The sequence below is a fragment of the Pristis pectinata genome, chromosome 7 (genome assembly GCF_009764475.1).
Source record: "Pristis pectinata isolate sPriPec2 chromosome 7, sPriPec2.1.pri, whole genome shotgun sequence".
Lineage (NCBI taxonomy): Eukaryota > Metazoa > Chordata > Chondrichthyes > Rhinopristiformes > Pristidae > Pristis > Pristis pectinata.
The window spans coordinates 73,495,378-73,517,038 of NC_067411.1; the positions used below are offsets into that span (position 1 = coordinate 73,495,378).

The window sequence follows — 21,661 nt, forward strand, 5'->3', positions numbered from 1 at the left end:
TCCTTCCAGCAATTTACCCAACACCATGTCAAATTCACTGGCCTGTAGTTTCCTGGCTTGTTTTTGCTACCCTTTTTAAACACTGGTACCATATTAGCCACTCTCCAGTCCTCTGGAATCTCACCTATGGCCAGAGATGAAGCAAAAACCTCTGTAAGCGCCTCTGCAATTTCTTCTCTAGCTTTTCACAAGGTCCAAGAATGCACTAGGTCAGGCCCTGGAGATTTATCCACCTTAATCCACTTTAAGGCCTCCAGTACCTCCTCCCTGCTAATTTGTATGTGGTCCAAGACAACACCACTCATTTCCCCCATTTCCTTAGCCTCCATTGTTTTCTCCACAGTAAAAACTAGAGAAAAATTCATATAAAATCTCTCCCAGTTCCTTTGGTTCCACAAACAGTCAGCTCTGCTGATCTTTAAAGGGACCTAGTCTCTCCTTAGCCACACTTCTAATATACCTATAGAATCTCTTGGGATTTTGCCTCACCTTGCCTGTGAGATCTTTTTGCCCTCCTAACTTCTCTCTTAAATGCATTCCTACAGTTCTTGTAGTCTTCAAGAGGATTCAATAGTTCCCAATTGCTTATGCACAGTGTATGCCTCCCTCTTTTTCTTAACCAGAGCCTCAATATCTCTTGTCAACCAGGGTTTCCAAAACCTGCCAGCCTTGCCCTTCACCCTAACAGTAAAGTGCAGGCTCTGAACTCTTGACATCATACTTTTAAAGACCTCCCAGTTGGCAAATGCTCCTTACCCTGCAAACAATCTTACCTAATTAATCTCTGCAAGATCCTGCCTGATGGCTCCAAAATTTGCTCTGCCCTATCTTGGGACCCTGGCCTGTGAACCGGTCGTATCCTTCTCCATAACTGAGCATGCAGAATTGTGGATATTTTTTAAGGTCAGGTGGATGGATTATTGATAAAAAATGGGCGAAAGGTTACTGTGGGAGAAGGGAGTGCCCAGTTGAGATTGCGATCAGTTCAGTTGTAATTTTATGAAATGATGGAGGAGGCATGAATGGCTGAGTGGCAGACTCCCGCTCCTAATTTGTGTGTTCATATGTACACATTTTTTTTAAAAAAAGAAAAGTTGCAATAAACTTTACATTATTTGTTGTCTTGTTCTGATATCTGTTTTACAAAAATGTTTTCAGATTGTTTGAAATGGCAAAGTGAAAAAGGAGACAAGATGAACAAAGTGAAAGTGTCGATAGAAAAAGGGTAAGTATATTTAAGGTGGACACGAAGGAGATTTTAAAGACACTTTATATTGTAAGTTTAATTTGTGTTTGTGCTTCCTTCATATTATTAACAAGTCTGCATATTTAAAACTGCATATGTAAGGATTCTTTGGACATAACTCTTGGGAACAGCAGTCAGAACAGCCCCTTTCACCTGTTCTGCCATACAGTCAGATCATGGCGGATCTTTATCTCAACTCCAATTAATCACCTTTGCTTGTATAACTCAGATACATTGATTATATACCTCAGCAAAAATCTCAGTCTTGAAACATGTACATCATTTTCAGTGACAATTGTGGAATATATTTCATGTTCCAGATTTTTATTATGATCTATGAAAAAATGATCCTGAGACTGCCCTGAGGATGCTTATGGTCTCCTCAAATAACTAACTGGATTAGTCAGGCCTGATTTTCTTTTCACCATTTGCCATGAAAGTGAAACTGAAGTTGGGTGGGAATAACATGAGTGGGGGATGTGTGTGGTGGAAAAAATAGAAATTGAGATGCATTGTATTCTGTAAGTTGTAATTTTCTAATGCCACTTTGCAAGTACACAGGATTCAGATGTTCATGAAGCTTGAATAAAGATGTGTATTTCGATGATTAGTTGTAGTTTTTCAGTTACAAACAGTAATTAAATAGATTTCTTAATGGTACAAATTAGAACCTATTAAGGAAAGCAGGATGTGGGTGTCCATGTAAACACATCACAATATCCAGTGCAGAGGCATGAAAGATAATCAAGGAGCTTAATGTGGTGCTGATCTTTATTTCAATGAGGTTAGAATTGAAAAACAATGAAGTGATGCTTCAATTATCTATGTTTGATCTATATCTAGTAAATGCATCCAGTTCTGGATGTTACAGCTGGGAAACTGTACACTGCAGACCCACCAAAGTAATATCAAGATAGAGGCTGATTATGAGCAAAAGTTGCATAAACTAGAATCAAAATCAGGAAAGCTGGAAGCACACAGCAGGTCAAGCAGTATCCATGGGGAGAGAAAGAATTCCTTTGCTATTTCCTTGTTTCCCATTATAAATCCTTCTGCCCCTGTAAGAGTCCCCACTTGCCCTTGCTAGTCTTCACCATCTTACATACCTATAAAAATTCTTGAGGTTTGTTTTTGTTTCTCGCCAGTGTACTCTCACATTCTATCTTGCCTCTCTTTATCAATTTCTTGATTCACCTCTGCTAAGTTTGAAAAATTCACTGCAATTTCTGACAACTTTATGGATTTAAAAATCAGAGGCAATAAAAATGAAAAAAATTGAAAATGTTTAGTATTTAAACGAGAAACTGAATTGGATGAACATGGCATTGGGACATTGGAAGATAGAACATAGAGCAGTACAGCACAGGAACAGACCCTTCAGCCCACTATGTCTGCACCGACTATAATGCCAATCTAATTAATCCCATCATGTGGCCTGTATTCCTCTATTCACTGCCTGTTCATGTGACTGTCTAAATGTCTCTTAAACGTAGAAATAATAATCAAAAGTATTAAGTAAATTAATGAAACTTTGAGAATAAAACCTTGTTTCATATGGATTCTGCCATGTTAAACCTATATTTAAGAAAACAAAAGGAAGATGTACAAAGATTTATAGACCTGTTAGATTAACATTGGTGGTAATAAACATCATTTTATCCTAAAAGGGGGAAAAATCATAACAATTATAGAAAACAAAAATCGCAGTAATGCGTTCAGAATGAATTGCAAGAGAGGAAGTTTTGCTTGACCGACGTCATTGAATTATTTGGTGAGGTAAAGAGTTGACAAGGGTAATTTTTTTCTAGCTTTCCAAAGTGTCTTCAATAAGGTGCTGCAAAATAGAAAAATGAATGCTAAAGCATTCAGAAATAGTGGCAAGCGGCAGATGGAAGGTCAACAATTGTAGAAGTGCAGCAAATTACTAGAAAGCACTACAAAAATAATTACACCAAACAAACTTGCAGATTGTGGAAATGATTGGTAAATGATTTCTCCATAGATGTTTAAGAAGACTTCATAATCCTCAAAAAAGATATATTCCATTAAAAAGTAAAGATTAAGAGAAGGATGAACCATCCTTGGTTAACTAGAAGTTGAGGATAAAATTGCATTGAGAGAAAAGTCATATAATATTGTGGAGGTCAATGGTAGGCCAGAAAATTGGGAAATTTTTAGAAACCAGCAAAGGCTGACTTTAAAAAAAAATGGGGAAAATAGACATGAGAGTAAGCTGCTGAGAAATATGAAAGCAGACAGTAAGAGATTCTACAAAATATATATAAAGTAAATGATGGTTTCTTGGAGGATGAGATGAGAATTAATGATGGGAATTAAGGAAGTGGCAGAGAATTTGAACAAATACTTTGCATCACTGTTCAAAGCAGAAGACACTAAAAGCATTTCAATAACAGTAGAAATCAGGAGGCAAAAGGGAGGGAGGAACTTCAAAACAATTACTGGAGAAAAGGTATGTGAAGAATGAAAGACTGACGTCCCCTAAGTCTAATGGCTTGTGTCGTAGAGGATTAAAAAAGAGGGTGATCTCCTAGATTCTGGAAGGGTCCCAATGGATTGGAAAACTTCGGATGTAACAGCTGCATTCAAAGAATGAGAGACAGACTTGTTAGCCTCATTCTCTCAAATCTACCCATGGTCGAAAAACACTACGATGCTGGAGGAACTCAGCAGGCCAGGCAGCATCTGTGGAGAAAAGCAGGTGGTCAATGTTCTCCACGACTGCTGCTTGGCCTGCTGAGTTTGTCTAGCATCATAGTGTTTTTCGTCTAGATTCCAGCATCTGCAGTCCTTTGTTTCTCTACCCATGGTCGATGTTACTGTCCCTGATGGCATTGGTGGAAGTGACCACTGCATTGTCATTGTGAGGTCCATCTTCACATGAGAACACCCACTAAGTTATGTGGCACTACAAACATACTAGATAAAATCTGCAGAACAGATTTTGGTAGCGCAAAACTGGGCATCCTTAGTTGCTGTGGACTTTCACCAGTAGCAGCAGAAAAATAGGCCACTACAATCTGTAACTTGATGGCTCAGCAGATTCCTCACTCCACCATTATAATTACGCCAGATGATTAGCTTTGTCCACTGAGGACTGCAGAAGCGCTTACCAGGAGCAGCACCAGGCACACGAATGATGTCCAGAATTTGGAGGTTTATACCTGTCTGGAAAGGGTGAACAGACTGCATCTCTTCCCTTTTGAAAGAAGGATGAGGTGTGACCTAATAGAAATCTTCAAATTTATGGCACATTTTGATAGAGTATATTTTTAAGTAAGAGCAAATCCCAAGGCCATCAGCCATAAACTAGTCACCAAGAAGTCAAATAGGAAATTCAGAACAAATGATAATGGACAGTCCCTTGGGATCAAGGATGGTGGTACTATTGGTAGAGAAACCAAGAATCTCCTCACAGGGGCCAGTTATGGTGGACTTCAGGTCAGCCATAAGCTATGGAGAGAGGCACTATGGGACTCCTATAGGCTTAGAGTTGACAGGTTGTCTATGAGGTTCTGTCTGAGAAGAGCTGTCTTCAGGGGTCCTAAAGAGCTACAACATTGATCTTATTGTGGCAATCCTTCTGTTGATTGATATAATTGTGCAGATTAGTTGATGGTCAGTCAACCAGTCATCATTGCCTGTCACAGCATGGATGATGCGAACATCTGTGTAGTGAAAAACACAAAAATGCTGGAGGAACTCAGCAGGCCAGGTAGCATCCATGGAGAAAGGCAGGCGGTTAACATTTCAGGTCAGGACCCTTCTTCAGGAATTTTACGAGTGCTGGAGGAACTCACTTTCAGTCCTGGATGCAGACCAGGATTTTTTCAAGGTCAGAATAGAAGTTCTCCTTGGCCTCATCTGAATCTTTCAGGATTGGGGCATATGGACTGATGACTGTAGTATGTTGGTTCCATTTTAGAGTGATTTAGGATCATAAGGCATTTGATAATTCAGCAGGATGGGTTGCTGAGATGCCAGGCTAGCTCATTCTTGGTAATGAAGCTTGCTCCATGAAGATAGTGTTTGCCCACCGCCCCCCAAGAAGAAGATTTATCCACTGCCTTGATCTTTAAACTGGCCATCTCCAATGTATCTCACTCTGTGTGGTGATGTTGAATCATGTATATTAATGATCAGACATGGTGGGAACACATGCAACCTCCACACCCCTTGCCCCTAACACACACATACACACCACACATGCGTGCGTGCCCACACACACACACATCAGTGTAGCCCTGTTGAGCTCGGTCAGAATTTTGTAATTTTAATGAGGTCCCCTTTCATTGTTCTAAATCCTGGAGAATATAGGCCCAGTTCCTCCTATGACTATCCCACCATCCCAGGCTAGTGAAACTTTATTGTCCTTTCTCCATGGCAAGTATATCTTTTTAGCAAGGAGACCAAAATGCAGGTGCATTCTCATTAAGGGCCTGTATAGTTATTGCAAGTTGCTCTCTAGCACTGAAGGCCAACATACCATTTACCTTTGTTTTTTCAGGCTTGCTGCACCTGAATGTTTACTTTAAGTGGCTGGTGTATGAGGAGATCCAGGGGTGCATTTTTATATCAACAAGTCCTAGTCTACCACCACTTCAATAATATTCTGCCTCTCTGTTTCACCTATCAAAGGATAACACACATTCATTTTTCACTGCATCTTCCATGTACTTGCCCATTCATTTAACCTGTCTAAATCACCTTGTACCCTCTTTGCATTCTCTGTGCTATTCACAATCCAACCCAGTTTTGTGCCTTTGGCAAACTTAGAAATGTTACATTCTGTTCCCTCATCCAAATCTATTGTAAATAGTTGGTGCCCAAGCACTGGTACCTGTGATTAAACAACTAATCAGCTCCTGCCATCTTGAAAACATAGAACACAGAACCATGAAGAAAAGGAACAGGCCCTTTGGCCCACACTGTTTATGCTGATCATGATGCCAATTTAAACTGATCCCCTCTGCCTGCACAGGGCCTATATCCCTCCATTCCCTTCCTGTTCATGTGGCTATCTAAATGCCTCCTTAAGTGTTGCTATAGTATCTACTTCCACCACCTTCTCTGGCAGCGTGTTCCAGGCTCCTACAATCTGTATTTAAAAATAAATCTCGTTAAATTTTCCCATCTCACCTGAAGCTTATCTTTGTCTAATCCTGTTATCATATTCTTTATAATAAAACCTAGCATCAGTAGTAGGGAAAATGCTAAGTCTAACTGGCCTGTGATTCCCTGTTTTCTCTCTCACTTTTTTTAAATGGTGGAGTAATATTTCCCATATTCCAATCTACAAGAATCATTCTGTAATCTACAGAATTTTCAAAGGTGACAACCAATATACCCACTGTTTCCATGTCTTCCTCTTCTAGTACTCTGCATTGCAGATTATCAGACATGTGGATTTATCAACTTTCAGTCCTATTAATTTCTCCTCTCTTTTTTTCTATTAAATTTCCTTTAACTTCTTCATTAGACTCTGGGGTCTGTGGCACTCCTGGGAAGTTATTATGTCCTCTTCTGTGAATACAGAACAAAAGTATTTGTACAATTGATCTGCCATTTCTTTGCTCCATAATTAATTCTCTCATTTCTATCTGTAAGGGACCTAATTTATCAACACTAATCTTTTCCTTTTTTACATATTTTTAGAAACTTTTATAGCGAGCCTTAATGATCCTTGCATGTTTATTCTCACACTCTATTAGCCTATTTATGCTGAATTCTAAACAGTTCCCAATCCTCAGGCTTGCTACTTTTATTGGCAAGTGTGTTGACTCTTTGCATTTAATACTATCCTTTAATTTGTTTTATTATCTATGGTGGAATTGCCTCTCTTTTTGTGTTTTTTACATCAGAGTTCCTGTATCTGTTCCTTAAAATTTAGCCATTGTCTGTGCACCATGATGCCTTTCAATGAAATTCCCCAATCTATCCTAGCCAACTTATTCCTCATACCTTCTTAGTTTACTTTGTTTAGATCTGCTGGGGCCAAAATAATTTCTTATCACTGCATTGATCTCCTCCCTTATTAATAACACCACACTGCCTCTTTTTCCTTTTTACCTATCTTTACCGAATGTCAAACTTTCTTGAACATTAAGCTGTCAGCTTTGGTCACTCTGCAGCCAGATTTCCATATTGGCAATTAGATCATGCCCTGTTTACTTCTATCTGTGTCGTTAATTTATCTACTTCATTGCAAATGCAGCAAGCATTAAAATACAGCACCTTTAATTCTGCCATTTTAACATTTTTCTGCACTTTGCTGCCAATATGGTCCAAAACCTCTGGCTGTTGACTTTTGATGTTTTCTGCAGCTGTTCAGTGACATCTTCCATTCCCTTGCACCAGAGAAGCGACATACAATCCTGGAGTCAATTCTTCAGCTACAGAAACTGCTGTCTGCCCTCCTAACTACTGTATCCCCTACCTATTATTGACGACAAGAATGTTCTTGGAGCTTGCTCTTCCTCTTCCTCCTATTGAGTGTTTTGTTATTCACCACAATTCACAAATGGATTTGGCAGGATTGCTCTGTGATCAGAGTAACCTTGAGAAATTCAGTTTTTTTAAGGGTCTGATGAATCCAATGGAAGTGTCCTATAATTTTTTTCTTACAAGCTACTTTGTGTTAAATTGGGGGGAAAAGTGCTACTATAGAGTGCATGGGTTACAAATCCAATAAAAACAAAGTGCTGAAAATTGCTGTTTTTTCATTTCAGACATGAAGCATCTGAAGTTTTTAGATTTTTTCAATTACAAATCCAATAAATTCAATTTATTTGGAGCAGGTTGTTAGCCACTTGAGGTATGTTGGATGTCGTGCATGAAAAGAGAGCTTTATAGAGCAAGGAAAGGCATTTGGGTTATTAGTGTCACCTGATCCAATAAACATTTAACATTTAATTCATCCTTAACATTTAATCTCCTGACCTAATTGAATATTGCAAGGTTTCTGCAAGATTCTCCTAATCCCTAATGTTAATTGAAGAAAAACTTCAGGATGTCACCATACACAACTCAAATTGTGATTTTTTTTTAAACTAATGGTCAAGGACCATTTCATTTATAATAGTTAAAAAAATTTGAATTTATTATTGTGAAATGTGTAGCCTTAAGCAATAGTCTGAAGCTGTTTTGTGATGTAGCTTGTCTTTGTGATGTCATAACAATGGAGATTTTTTATAACTTTCCATCGGTCTTATTTTTCCACAGAATATGATAGTTGAATTATCCTTGTCCAGTTATCTAAGGAATACTGTTGGTAGATGGAGGACACCAGGACAGGACATGATGAGATGTACCGTAAAAATTGCAGATAAATGTTGTAAATAATTAGCATGGAAATCTTCCTGTTCAGAATTATCACTATGGCTATAATGGTGGAAGAAAGCCAGGGCTCTTAAAATTGTACATGAATTCTGCTACTAAAAACAGATGGTAGATTTCTTAAACACCATTTACATATGGCAGCTGAATAATGTGGAATTACAAAATTGTAAATCTTTTTTTTGGTTCCTCGGGAATTGCTTATGTGAATTTTAATCTTCAACTGTGGATATGTAAAGGATGCCTCTGAACATCATTGTCAATGAGCTTTTAAGACCCAGAGTGCGAAACTTAGACTCTTAAAGATGGCATATACCTATTTGTAAACTAATTATTTGTGACTTGCTCTCAGGAATTCTCGTATCCATAGTCTGCTAGCCCAGTTGGAGAAGCTTACTTTGGAGGGGTCGTTGCAGGATGTGGAGAATGGCCGTTACATTACATCCAAACTTCTGCATCTGGCTCAGACTCAAGGTAATATTGTAAGATTATAAAATTTGTACTTTCTAATTTTTAAATAGAGTACATTTAATTAATAAGTTGTGTTCTTCTATGGAAAAAGGCAGGTAAATTGCATATGTACAAAAGCTACCCATGGTGTCTGTACTGTAGAAGAACATTGAAGCTATTTCAGTTATTATACTCTGTTGTATAGAGATAATCCCATTAATTAGGTAAACTTGGACCTTGGTGGTACTGGAGTAGCAGATTTTCCATATTATTGGATGTTAATATTCAACACACTTTTAATTCACTTTTTATAAATGTTGTACAGTAGAATGATACATTTTCCAATGAACCCAGTAAGTTTAAAGGAAGTGGGGCAAACGTGGCCCCAGTAACTTTCAAGGGAGTGTAGGAAACAGAACTGGTTGAGCTTCAACAGAGTGCGGGAATCGGGGCCCCTGTGTGCGAAAGGGCATGTGGGAACTAGGTGCCAAACAACTGGCATTTACGAGTAGTCAGATAGCGGATTATTGGACTTTTGCTGCATACTGATACTGACCTCGCAGGAAGGACGGATGTATTTTTGGGCAGGGTTGGCAAGTATTTTCATGAATTGATCAGTGTGATGACATTTTTATTGTGTAATTACCCTCTCAAATCTGCCTAATTTGTGCAGCAGTGTGTGTACTAGTCCAACTCTGATCTGTGTTTAACCTTGCATGCATCTTTGTAACACTATTATAAGGACTAGATTTAAATAATTTTTGCGTGACTGATGCATTAGCCAATGATGCAATTTAATTTTTGTAAAACTGTTAAACTAAATAAGTTACAATGAATTACATATAGAACTGCAACAAGTAAACTAACTTTTGGCTCATGTCCTTCATATGAGGATGGTATTGCTGTTGTTCAGATTTTCTTGTTAATTGCCTAGCTGAGCCACTTTATGTTTTGGGGTAGGCTTAAAGATCACTGATACCTTTTTTCATTTATGAGTAACAAATTATTTGTTCTATTTACAACCTTTTTCTTGTGGGCTTCCTCAGAATGTGTCCAAACTAGGATGAAAGTAGTAAGAAAGAGGCCAATTATTTATTTCTTTAAAAAAGTGTTATATAATGTAATGGAGCATCCATTTATCGTGTTTCTGTGCAATTCCTGTCTGGAAAATATATCTCGTTGTTACAATCTTATTACACTTTAGCATGAATTCTTTTTGTTCTAAATTCTACGCATTTATAAATGATATCAGAAGCAAACCTGTCAGCTGTAATTGTACTATCATACCACTGGGTGGCAATGCTGACAAATCACTTACACCATCCTTTTCTCTTCGAGATAGGGTTTAAACAGAGTATAGGGGAAGGGAAATTGAATGAGGTGGGCTAAGAAATGCAAGCATAAGGAGTAGTCAAAATTGGAAAGAGTGATCTTTTGAGTATCATAGTTTTCTTGCTATTAACTCCCATTTCAATCAGCAGCACTTGAATTTCTGCTGTACAACATTATCCCATCACTTTCTGCAACTCTCTACTTCCCTTCCTTCCTACTCTTCCTTCTCTCCCTCTTTCCTTTCCTCCTTTCCTTTTTTTTGGTCCCTTCATGGTTTTTGCCCCATTACCAACTTATTTTGTGCTGCTGGTTCCCTTCCTTCCACAGTTACTCTCTCAGTATTTGGAGAATATCCAGGTAATTTTTTTTGGTCTTAATACTATTGGCCTCAACCAATGATGAACCATTGAATTTCAAGCAATGGCATTCAGCCTATGCAGTTTACTTGTGAGCCACAGCACATGGAGTACTGCATATGTGATCCATGCATTGAAGGATTATTTTGCTCTAGTCACCACTGGAAGACCATTGCCACTCTGGAGGTTGGGAATCCAACTGCATATTACTGTGAGTTCATAAACATTCTCTTTGAAGCTTTTGTTCAGAATTATTTCGTTTAAGTAAGTGATGGCTTTCGGATGAAATTTGCATAATAGTTACTTGTAAATGCCCGGAGTTCCTGGTTCCACATGCAAAATCAGTGCTAGAGTAGTTAAATTGGTAGAAGTGCTATCTAAAGTATCAGTTTTTCCAGGAAGATGACACCAAGTTCAGTCTACTTGCTTGAGGTGGTTGTTTCCAGAGATATTTTAGTGGCAGAACTCTGAACTTCAGATAGAAAACATACATTTTCAATTTGGAGGAGTTTTCTGGTGGAAGTGAATTTGTTCCTCTTAGAGCATAGAACAGTACAGCTCAGTAACAAGGCCTTTGGCCACCATGTCTGTGCTAACCATGATGTCAATCCAACTAATCCCATCTGCCTGCATATGTTCCATATCCCTCCTTTCTCTGTCTGTTCATGTATCTGTCCAAATGTATTTTTTAATGTTGCTACCACCTCCCTGGCTTTGAATTCCAGGCACCTACCACTCTCTGTGTACATAAAAAAAAATTGCCTTGTAAGTCTCCTTTAAACTTTCCCCCTCTCACCTTAAAGCTATGCCCTCTAGCATTTGACATATTTGGGAAAAAGACTCTATCTATCCCATCTATACCTCTCATAATTTTATATACGTCTGTCAGGTTGCCCTCAGCCACTGACATTGCAGAGAAAACAATCCAAGTTTGTCCAACCTCTCCTTGTAGCTAATACATATCCCCAAAGCATTGAAATTATATTCTGCATTTAAAATTGGTAAATAACTATAAGCTGATATGGTTAGAGAAAAGACAATATTATTAGTTACAGTATGAACACTTTCTGATATTAGAAGATCTTGCTTTCTACTGAAAGTAGACAATGGTAAAATCCTTTGGAGGATATCAGCCAGATGCAATATTATTTTTCACAATGAATATGACATCCCTTTCATTGTATGCTGAATGGAGCATTCTTTTAATTTATAGTTTTTGAAATGTACTAGAACTTACAGCACAGATTTGGAAAGGAATTGGTCTTTTTTTGGCAAATTTGAGAGATGTCTAAATTGTATAATCTTCACAAATTTCAAGCTCAAAGATTTTTTGGTTATGGGAATTAAAATTTCTAGATGCTCAAATCCACAGCAGGAAAAAGTACACACTTTGTGTCTCTACAGTTCACACATAAACTGAGCAAATGTTGGTACACATCATATAACTTTTGACTTCTCACTCATAATATAATTGTTTATCTGTCCATAGATTAAATGTATGGCTCCAAAGATGTTTATTAACTAAGTTAACAGAAATGCTTGACTCTTTTGGCTTGGCTCAAGAGATAAGGGAAACTAGTGGAGATGTTTTGGAGGAAATTCGTATTACCAGGGAGGAGGTATTTGCAGTCTTACAGAGAGTGAACGTCATCAACAGCCTGTCCTGGTCAAATCACGTAAATCACGTAGGCCAAGAAAGCTCACCAGCGCCTCTACTTCTTCAGGAGGCTAAAGAAATTTGGTTTGTCCCCTTTGATGCTCACCAACTTTTACCGATGCACCATTGAAAGCATCCTATCTGGATGTATCACAGCTTGGTACGGCAACTGTTCTGTCCAGGACTGCAAGAAGCTGCAGAGAGTTGTGGACACAGCCCAGCACATCACGGACACCAGCCTCCCCTCCTTGAACTCTGTCTTTACCTCTCGTTGTCTTGGTGTAGCAGCCAGCATAACCAAAGACCCCACCCACCTGGGACATCCTCTCTTTCCTCTTCCTTCGGGTAGAAGATACAGGAGCCTGAGGGCACGTACCACCAGACTTAAGGACAGCTTCTACCCCACTGTGATAAGACTATTGAACGGTTCCCTTATACAATGAGATGGACTATGACCTCACGATCTACCTTGTTGTGACCTTGCACCTTATTGCACTGCACTTTCTCTGTAGCTGTGACACTTTACTCTGTACTGTTACTGTTTTTACCTGTACTACATCAATGCACTTCGTACTAACTCAATGTAACTGCACTGTGTAATGAATTGACCTGTACGATCAGTTTGTAAGACAAGCTTTTCACTGTTCCTCGGTACAAATAACAATAATAAACCAAAACCAAACCATCAAGGTGGATAAATCCCCAGGGCCTGACTGAGTGCATCCTCAGACTTTGTGAGAGGCTAGAGAAGAAATTGCAGAGGCCCTTATGGAGATATTTGCTTCATTGTTAGCCACTGGTGAAATTCCCGAAGACTGGAAGGTGGTTAATATTGTTCCGTTGTTTGAGAAGGGTAGCAAGGACAAGCCAGGGAACTACAGGCTTAACATCAGTAGTGGGGAAGTTACTGGAGGGAATTCTGAGGGACAGGATCTACCAGCATTTGGATAGACTGATTAGGAGGAGTCAGCATTGCTTTGTGCGTGGAAAGTCGTGCTTGACAAACCTTTTGGAATTTTTTGAGGAAGTAACCAAAAAAAGTAGATGAGGGTAGGGTAGTGGATGTTGTCTATTTGGACTTTAGCAATGTCTTTGACAAGGTCCTGCACGGTAGGCTGGTCTGGAAGGTTAAGTCTCATGAAATCCAGGGAGAGCAAAGACTATCTACCCTCTCTATGCCTCTCATAATTTTATATACTTCTATCAGGTCTCTCTTTGGAAGTCTCTTTGGGCTGACATCTCTGGTCACCAAGAGTGTTACAGAACGACTTGTATTAAAAATTGTATCTATGAAGTGGGATTGTGTGATGGATGTTTGTAGGTTCTCTCATCCAGTTTTACTTCACTGGTTATTTGATACTGGCATTGGTTTCTAAGGGGCATTCTTGGCCTTTCACATAATCCATTCACCTTCTACTGTTACTGTTTTTACTTCTAAATTTGCTGAATAGGTTTACCACAACTGTTTTTCCAAATCCAGTGGAACTTCGGTGCAGTGATTACTTGAAAAACGACTGTGTTTGTGAATGATGGTGTATAAATTAAAATTATTTTTCAGTCCCTTTTTCCTTCCTTTCTTTCCTTCTGCTTTCAGTTTATTTCTCTCTTACTCTTGCTTTTCTCCTTTTTCTTTCTTACTCTCTCTCTCTCTCTCTCTCTCTCTCTCTCTCTTTTCTTCTTTCTCCTTTTTCCCCAGAGTAGGCTTGGGGAGGGTGAGGGAGTTGGGGCCTGGGGGTGGTGGGGGTGGCAAGTGCCTATTCCTACTGCTAATTCATAGTTTGGATATTAGACCTTGGTCAAAGAGGGTGGTTTTAAACCGCATCTGAAGAAAAACAAAGGAATTCCAGAGCTGAGTGTCTCCGCTACATCTGCTAAGACACAAATGATAATGCAATTAAATTCAAAGATGCTCAAGTGTTTGGTATTGGAGGAGCACAGATATGTCAAAGGCGATGTTATAAGAGGTGGAAGTAGGCAATCTTGGTGAATGTGTGGATGTATGGTCCAATCAAATATAAGACTGAAGTTATGAACAGTTGGATTCAGTCTCTCAACTGGCCATGAGAAATTAAGAGTTAGTGAGTTTGTGTAAGGGACTGTATTAAGTGGATGTCTGGCAAGCAACAAAGGAAGCTTCAAATGATGCCGAGGTTGAGTTATGTGTTGTCGGTTATAGATGTGGAAAATTATGCTATGGTGGAAGATGAATCCTATCGGCCTGTAAAAGGTGTGACTAAAATGAAGCTTAAGGGGCTCTAGAATTGCACACTGGATTTTTAATTGACAACACGAAAGGAAATGGATGATTTATTTGTTGTTTTAATTGAGCACCAGTGACTGTTGGGGTATCAAGGGTATTCAGGTCACCATGGATTCTTGCTACTTAGGTAATACCTTACTGTGAGGCCTAATATTGCCAAGGGGTAGAGTTTTAGATGTTGATTGGATATGCTGTAAAGAAAACGCTACTTCCAAAGTGATCTTTAGGCATGGCAAGGGAGCAAGTGGATGATGCGTGGCAGTTAACTTCGTAAAAATATAAATAGGTTTTAAAAAATATTTCTGTACAATATAAAGTAAGTCATGAAAAGAGAACAAGAAAATGTGAGGAGACACAAGAGACTGCAGATACTTGAATGTGGAGAAAAAATAGACTGCTGGAAGAACTCAGCAGGTCAAACAGCATCTGAGTAGGGAAAGGGATAGTCAACATTTCAGGTTGAGACCTTGCTTCAGGACCATGTTTGGAAAATATGAGCTTGGAAAAATGGTTTCTTACCACTTCTATGAACACACAAGTTTTTTTTAAACCAGATTCCATCTACTTTCCTTTTCTTAGCAGCATGTGGATGTCCCTTCCAGTTTTAATGGGGAGGGGAAAACATCAGTTCAACCTCCTTGCATTGTTTAATTATGGTTTAAAAACTGGGAATGTTTCAAGCACTAGTGAAGAAAACACATCTGAAGCATAATGCTGATCCCCAGAAGTTGGACTTGGGCAATTCCTCAAGGGGAGAATGCAAGAGAGATTCCTCAAGGGGAGAATGCAAGAGGTGTATGGAATTGGACAGATAAACCAAGGACATTGTGCTGAATCTCACTAAAGCTTCCTAATTCAACAGGAGTTGAAGCTTAAAAGACTGCAGTCCTTCTAGTGAAGGCACTCCATCAGTGTTGTCGGGTAGTGATTTCCAGGATTTAAGCTCTGTGACAATGAAGGACCAACAATGTGTTTCCAGATCAGGATGGTGTGTAACTTGGAGGGAAATCTGTAGGTCACTGTGTTCCTGCTGCCCCTATCCTTGGTGGAAGAAGTCGTAGATTTGGGAATTGCTGTTGGGGTAGCCTACATAAATAACTGTTGTGTATTTTGTCGATGGTACACAGTGCAGCCATTGTGCATAATAGGTTACAGGAATGAATGGATGAATGAACAGGCTGTTTTGTCCTGGCTAGTGTCAAGCTTCTTGCGTGTTGTTGGGATTGCATTTATCTAGGCAGATGGAAAATATTCCATCCACTCCTGTCTTGTGCTTTGTAAATGGTGGAAAGGCTTTGGAGTGTCAGGAGATGAGTCGGATGCAGCAGGATACCCGGCCTTTGGCCGGCTCTTGTGGCCATGGTATTTGCAGCTGGTCAAGTTTCTGGCCAATGGTGATGCCCAGGATATTGATGATGAGGGCTCAGACATTGTAATGTCAATGAATTTTGAGATTAGTTGGATAGACCTCTTATTGGAGATAGTCATTGTTTGGCACTTTCATGTCCAAAATGTTACTTGCTATTTATCAGCCTACGTATGAATGTATAATTGTTGATACATTTAGACCTGGCTTGGTTCCTTTGCTGAGGAGTTATGAATGGTCATTGCTAATGATAAAACCTGTTAGTTATATTGTCAGCAAACTTCCTCATTTCAGACCTTGTAATGGAAGGAAGGTCATTAATAAAGCAGCTGAAGATGGTTGGGCCTAACGCGCTGCCCTGAGAAACTCCTGTATTGGTTTACTGGGGCCTCCAACAACCATAACCATCTTCCTTTGTTCAAGGTATGATTCCAACCATTGGAGTGTTTTTCACTTGATGCTGAATGACTTCAGTTTACAAGGGCTGCTTGATGCTACATTTGGCCAAACAGTGCTTTGCTTTCAAACGGTGTCACTCTTTTGCACTCTCTAGAATTCAACTCTTTGTTCCATGTTTGGACCATAGTTTTGATGTTTGGACTGAATGGTTCCAGCAAGCTCCAAACTTGACATCAATGAACAGGTTGTTGGTGGGTCAGTGCCCCATGATAGCACTGCTTTTGACACCTTCCATCACCTATAATTGAGTAGCTTGATAGGGCGGTGATTGACAAGATTGGATTTATCCTTTTTGTGAACAGGGAATACCTGGGCAGTTTTCCACATTGCCGGTATCATAAATGTGCTCAAATAGCTTGGGTTGAGGAGCAGCTAGTTCTGGCAGCAAGTCTTCAATACTATAGTTGGATATATATTTGGGTGTTGTAGCCTTTGCTGTATCCAGAGCTCACATCCATTTCATGGAGTTAATTAAATTGACTAAGACTAGTTTCCATGATGATGGGATCTCAGGAGGAAGTGGAAATGGATCACCTATTCACTTTTTTACCACTGAAGATAGTCATGAATGCTTCAGCATTGACTCTAGGACTCGCATGTTGGACTCCATCATTAATGACAGGGATATTCTTGCAGCTTTCTCCTTTTTAGCTGCTAAATTGTCTACTATCATTTGCAACTGGATGTGGCAGGACTGCAGACTTTATCTGGTATGTTGATTGTGAGATTGCTTAGCTCTGTCTGTTTGCATGCTATTTTTACTGTTTAGCATGCATGTTGTCCTGTGTTGCAGCTTCACAGATGTTAACTCTACAGCTTTAGTTATATCTGGTGTTGATCCTGGTATGGCCCCTCATTGAACTCAGTGGTGGTGCATGTTTCTGCTGCTGAAGCTCCACAGTGTTTCATGGATACCCAGTTTTCAGCTGCCAGATCTGTTTTGAGTCCATCCCATTTAACATGATTCTAATGCCACACAGCATGAGGTAGGGTTCCCTTTCTTGTCGTGAAGAAAAAACTTTGTCTCCACAGAATTATGTGGTGGTCATTTCCACGAATGCTATTGTGAACAGATACATTTGCCACAGGTAGGTAAGTGAGGACGGTGTGTGAGGAAATGATGTACTATTAAGCATTTTAAGGGAATTGACCAGTTTTGTGCCATTTGCTCTTGAATGAAAGTTTGATTTTTTTTTATGGTGACCATTGGTTTTGATTCATGGTACATCTAATTTCTGGTGAAAGGAATTAATTTTTGTTGGTTTAGCTATACTGTCTGCCAAATTTAAACCATTTTGTTTGTTAATAACAATGGGTATTTGAGCCATGTATCATTATAGACTTTTAGATGGTCTTTTTTGTTGCATTCGAAAGATGCACACTGTACCTATGACTTTTAATTGTAGATTCATTTATTATAGTATTTCCTACTAAGTATGCAGAATTTGATTGGGCAAGTTCCTTTTTCAGTATTTGTAACTTTATCAACTGTCTTGTGCTTTAAGACATAGGGGATCAAATACAGTGGTGAATGCAACAAAGTTGTTTCAAAATGTGAATGAAGAATATTCCTCTGAGTCATTGCCATTGCTTATTAACTTTATAGTTGTGCATGCTTTCTCTCTCTCTGTGTCAGGTTTGACTTCAACTTTGAAGAATTCTGATGCTGAATAAAATGTATGTGGAACACCAGACCCAGAACTACTAATTGCCATATCAAATGTGCAGTGTGTGTGTGTGTATGTTGTGATAGTCTCTGCACATTCTTTTTTTAATTCTTTTGGCACCGTGACCTAATATGCAAGTTGGAAACATAATTTGTTGAGTCAACTGCCCATATAACTTACCGAGTCATCTTTATTTCCTCAACTTCTTAAATGTGCTAAGATATTCTCTGTTGTGTCTTTGACAATCTATAAAATGAAGTGTTCAGCAATGTCTAGTAGTGTGTATCTACAAAATTAACTGACAGTCTGGAGCAGAGATGCCCAGCTTTTTGGACAGAAAGTATGCTTTAATGCCCAGATACCTCATCCATAGCTGTACTCCTCAGGAAAGTAAGTCCTAAATTAAGGTGGGATCCTTGATAACTTGCATTTTTTTATAATATGAAATCTGCTTTCTTAAAAAAGAACAGATAAACTTTGAACTATTTGTCTCAAGAGATCATGAAATAATGCCAAGGATGTGGTAAATGATAAAGTAATGTAAGAATGATGCAAAAATGTTGCTTACTTCTCTATGTGAGCTACGAGAGACATTTAAATAGTTTTCTATTTAGAGACATCTCTTAATTTGGTGCATATATTACTTGTGTTTACCTGCAGTAACCATGAATCAAGTATCCATGTTATAAAACATATAGTTACTTGTTTTCTCATGTTGGTAACTTTCATGTAATGATTAGTATTGGATAATTAATTAAATGTACCCAATAGATTTTTGAGATGTAAAGTCAGTGATTTAATATCAGCTTTTCACGTGATACTTGCTCCCTGTACTTTTAAAGCTCCTTTCTCTCATAGTATGCCAACTCCATGTTCATGAGGCTGTTTAATCATTGTATTTGACCTGCTTGTGATATTTGTTTTCCTCTTTTCAATTGCATGAAGTAGAAATTACGATTTCAAACATGTATTTGATTCTTGTGGTCAGATGAAATCCATCGATATGTATTGTGGAATGAATTGGATATAAATTGGTGCTTTTTTTCACCTCCTGAGTTGAGAGTCTGACACTTTGTAGAACATGAGAATCAAAACTGCATTTGTTGAAAATCTGAAAGAGAAGTAGAAAATGCTGGAAACATCAACAGGTCAGACAGCATCTGTGGAAAGTGAAACAGAGTTAACACTTCAGGTCAAAGAAGGACCTAAACATTAATTCTGTTAAAGTTAATTCAGTTTCGCTTTGTTTCTCTTCCCACAGATGTTGCCGAACTTGCTGAGTGTTTCCAGCATTTTCTATTTTTCCTTTGTAGAATGTGGCTGAATAAATGTCAGAAATCTCTTGATATGTCAACCATGAAGCTGCTTCAAGAGGGTGTCAGTTAGCTTTGCAGGTTATTTGATTCATCGCTAAATGTTCATACAATCAGGAGCCCATGTATAACAGTCAAGGGTAAATATATTAATGAATCCTTCCTTGACTCAGATTAGTTGTATCTCCCTTGCTGCCCTGACAGAAAATGGTATGCACTGCATAAAACTTGGAACCCTCTGATTTATTGATTGCTAATTGTGGTATATTTGTGTGCAAATATCCAAATGAGCTATGTGTATATATAATGGAATGATGTTATCATACATGTGATACAATACACGTGTTACTTGTTAGTCTGCAATGAAGCTCCTGTTATCTCCCAGAAGCATTGAAAGACTGTGTCTCTCAGACCACCTTCAAATACACCACAACTGTCTATGATATTCACAACAAATGATGAATGTCAGCTCAAATGGGGAAAAATCGACAGGGTTTGATGAAACTCTTCAAAGCACCTACTAAGCATTGTTGATCAATGGTAGAGACCACGGGACCTTAAACCTCAGTGGTTAGGGAAGGAAAACACTTTGGACCTAGAAGTTCTCCTGAGTGTACAATGAATCACTAAACCTGAACAGCCAGTAACAATTCTTATTTTAAAAAAGGCGGGTAGCTGATCACAGGAGAATTAAACCCCAGGTGAAGTGAGCAAGAGGGTAGAGAAGCCTCAAGTAAAGTAGCAGTATCACTGTTCATTTGGGGAAACAGGGCAAAATGCCTGCTCAAACTCAGATATGCTATTTGGGTATCTGAAGAATGTATGATCATGCATGAGAATCCCATGACAGCATGCACGGAAAGAATGAAAATATTCTTTATGTCTAACAATATTCTTGAAGGAGAGGATGATGTTTAAATTATGCAGGCACTGAATATTATGATAAGAGAGCATTGGCATGTTATTGTATTGATGCTTAGTAATCTGGTGGCTCCACAGGAAGCCAAACATGATTCATTCTCAGAACCAGTGCAGAAATTGGAGGATTACTTCAATCCACAGCCATTTGAAATAACAGAATTGCAAGTACTGTACAAGGGATCAAAGAGCAAGAGTAGTAGTCTGCAACCATATTGTTGCATTATCAACTTAACTGGACATTCAGTTTTGAATTCTTGACATGTTAAGTGACTTAAGTGATGAACTGAATAGTTCTAGATGGGTTGACCTGATTTGCAAAATTATATCCTTAATGGAAATGGCAGTGAAAATTGCCAAAGAATTTCATCAATCACCAAGTACAAATATGATGCCTGTGTTAATGGTGCAGCAGTTAAATTACCAGACTAGTACAACCCTCTGGATGACTAGTAATGCAGAGATCAGAGTTCAAATCCCACCATGGAAGTTAAATTCATACAGTATTCTCAAATTAAAAATGGTTATTGGCAACGAAGATGACAAAATTACTAGATATTTAAAAACCCATCTTTTTCACTACTCTGTCTGATGTTTATGTCCCTTCAGATTGACCACTGTAGTTGACTCTTCAAGAACAATTGCACAATAAATTCAAACTCTGCCAGCAACATTCACATCCCAAAACTGAATAATAAAAATGATAGTAACTTCTGGTTCAAAGGCAGCAGTGAAGGCTTCATTTCAGAAGAAAGGTCAGCACTCCAGGTGTGCAAATGATGTGAATTCTTGCTACAAATGCAAGAGAAGCCATTCACCCTAGCTCCACTCCTTTAAGGAAGCAAAGTGTTATGTATGTCAGAAGAAGGGACATAGAGTGATGCAATCTGAAGTCAGAATGGCTAATCAGACAAGTGCTACCAATGCATCTCTTAACAGAGAGGAAATTTGTTCAGCAGCAAAATATAGTGGTGGATCCTGCATAATTTTGAAGCCAAATCAGAGCTTCTACACCACAAGTGACAGGAAGCAACAAGGTTTTAATACAGATCAATAGCCAAACTGTAGAACTGAATATCATCAGAGCAGTAGGGTGTTCCATCATAGATTGCAGTAGAAATGTTGGCCATCTACCTGTGACGGAGTACAGTTAGTCTCTAGGTATACTCAGTCTGAAGTACTAAAGGTAGCAGGAACAAATGTAGAATATTGTTATGGTGGCAAACAATTAGAAGTGCTGATAGCTGTAGCTAATTGTCCAGAGCAACCAACATTAGTGGGCAA

The 21,661-nt window shown here is 38.7% G+C and overlaps 1 protein-coding gene across 8 annotated transcripts in view; it reads left to right on the top strand.

Moving 5' to 3' along the window:
- agtpbp1 (ATP/GTP binding carboxypeptidase 1) overlaps positions 1-21,661 on the top strand; it is a 181,802-nt gene that overhangs the window by 24,468 nt on the left and 135,673 nt on the right. For 6 of the 8 annotated variants that reach the window (XM_052020257.1, XM_052020256.1, XM_052020255.1 and 3 more), the window contains exons 4-5: positions 1,159-1,225; positions 8,952-9,073. In XM_052020257.1, coding sequence (XP_051876217.1) covers positions 1,194-1,225; positions 8,952-9,073 — 154 coding nt within the window. In that variant the 5' untranslated portion in view covers positions 1,159-1,193. Of the gene's footprint in view, positions 1-1,158; positions 1,226-8,951; positions 9,082-18,115; positions 18,157-21,661 lie in introns of those variants that run through there. The other 2 variants (XM_052020261.1, XM_052020260.1) reach the window with 2 other exon arrangements.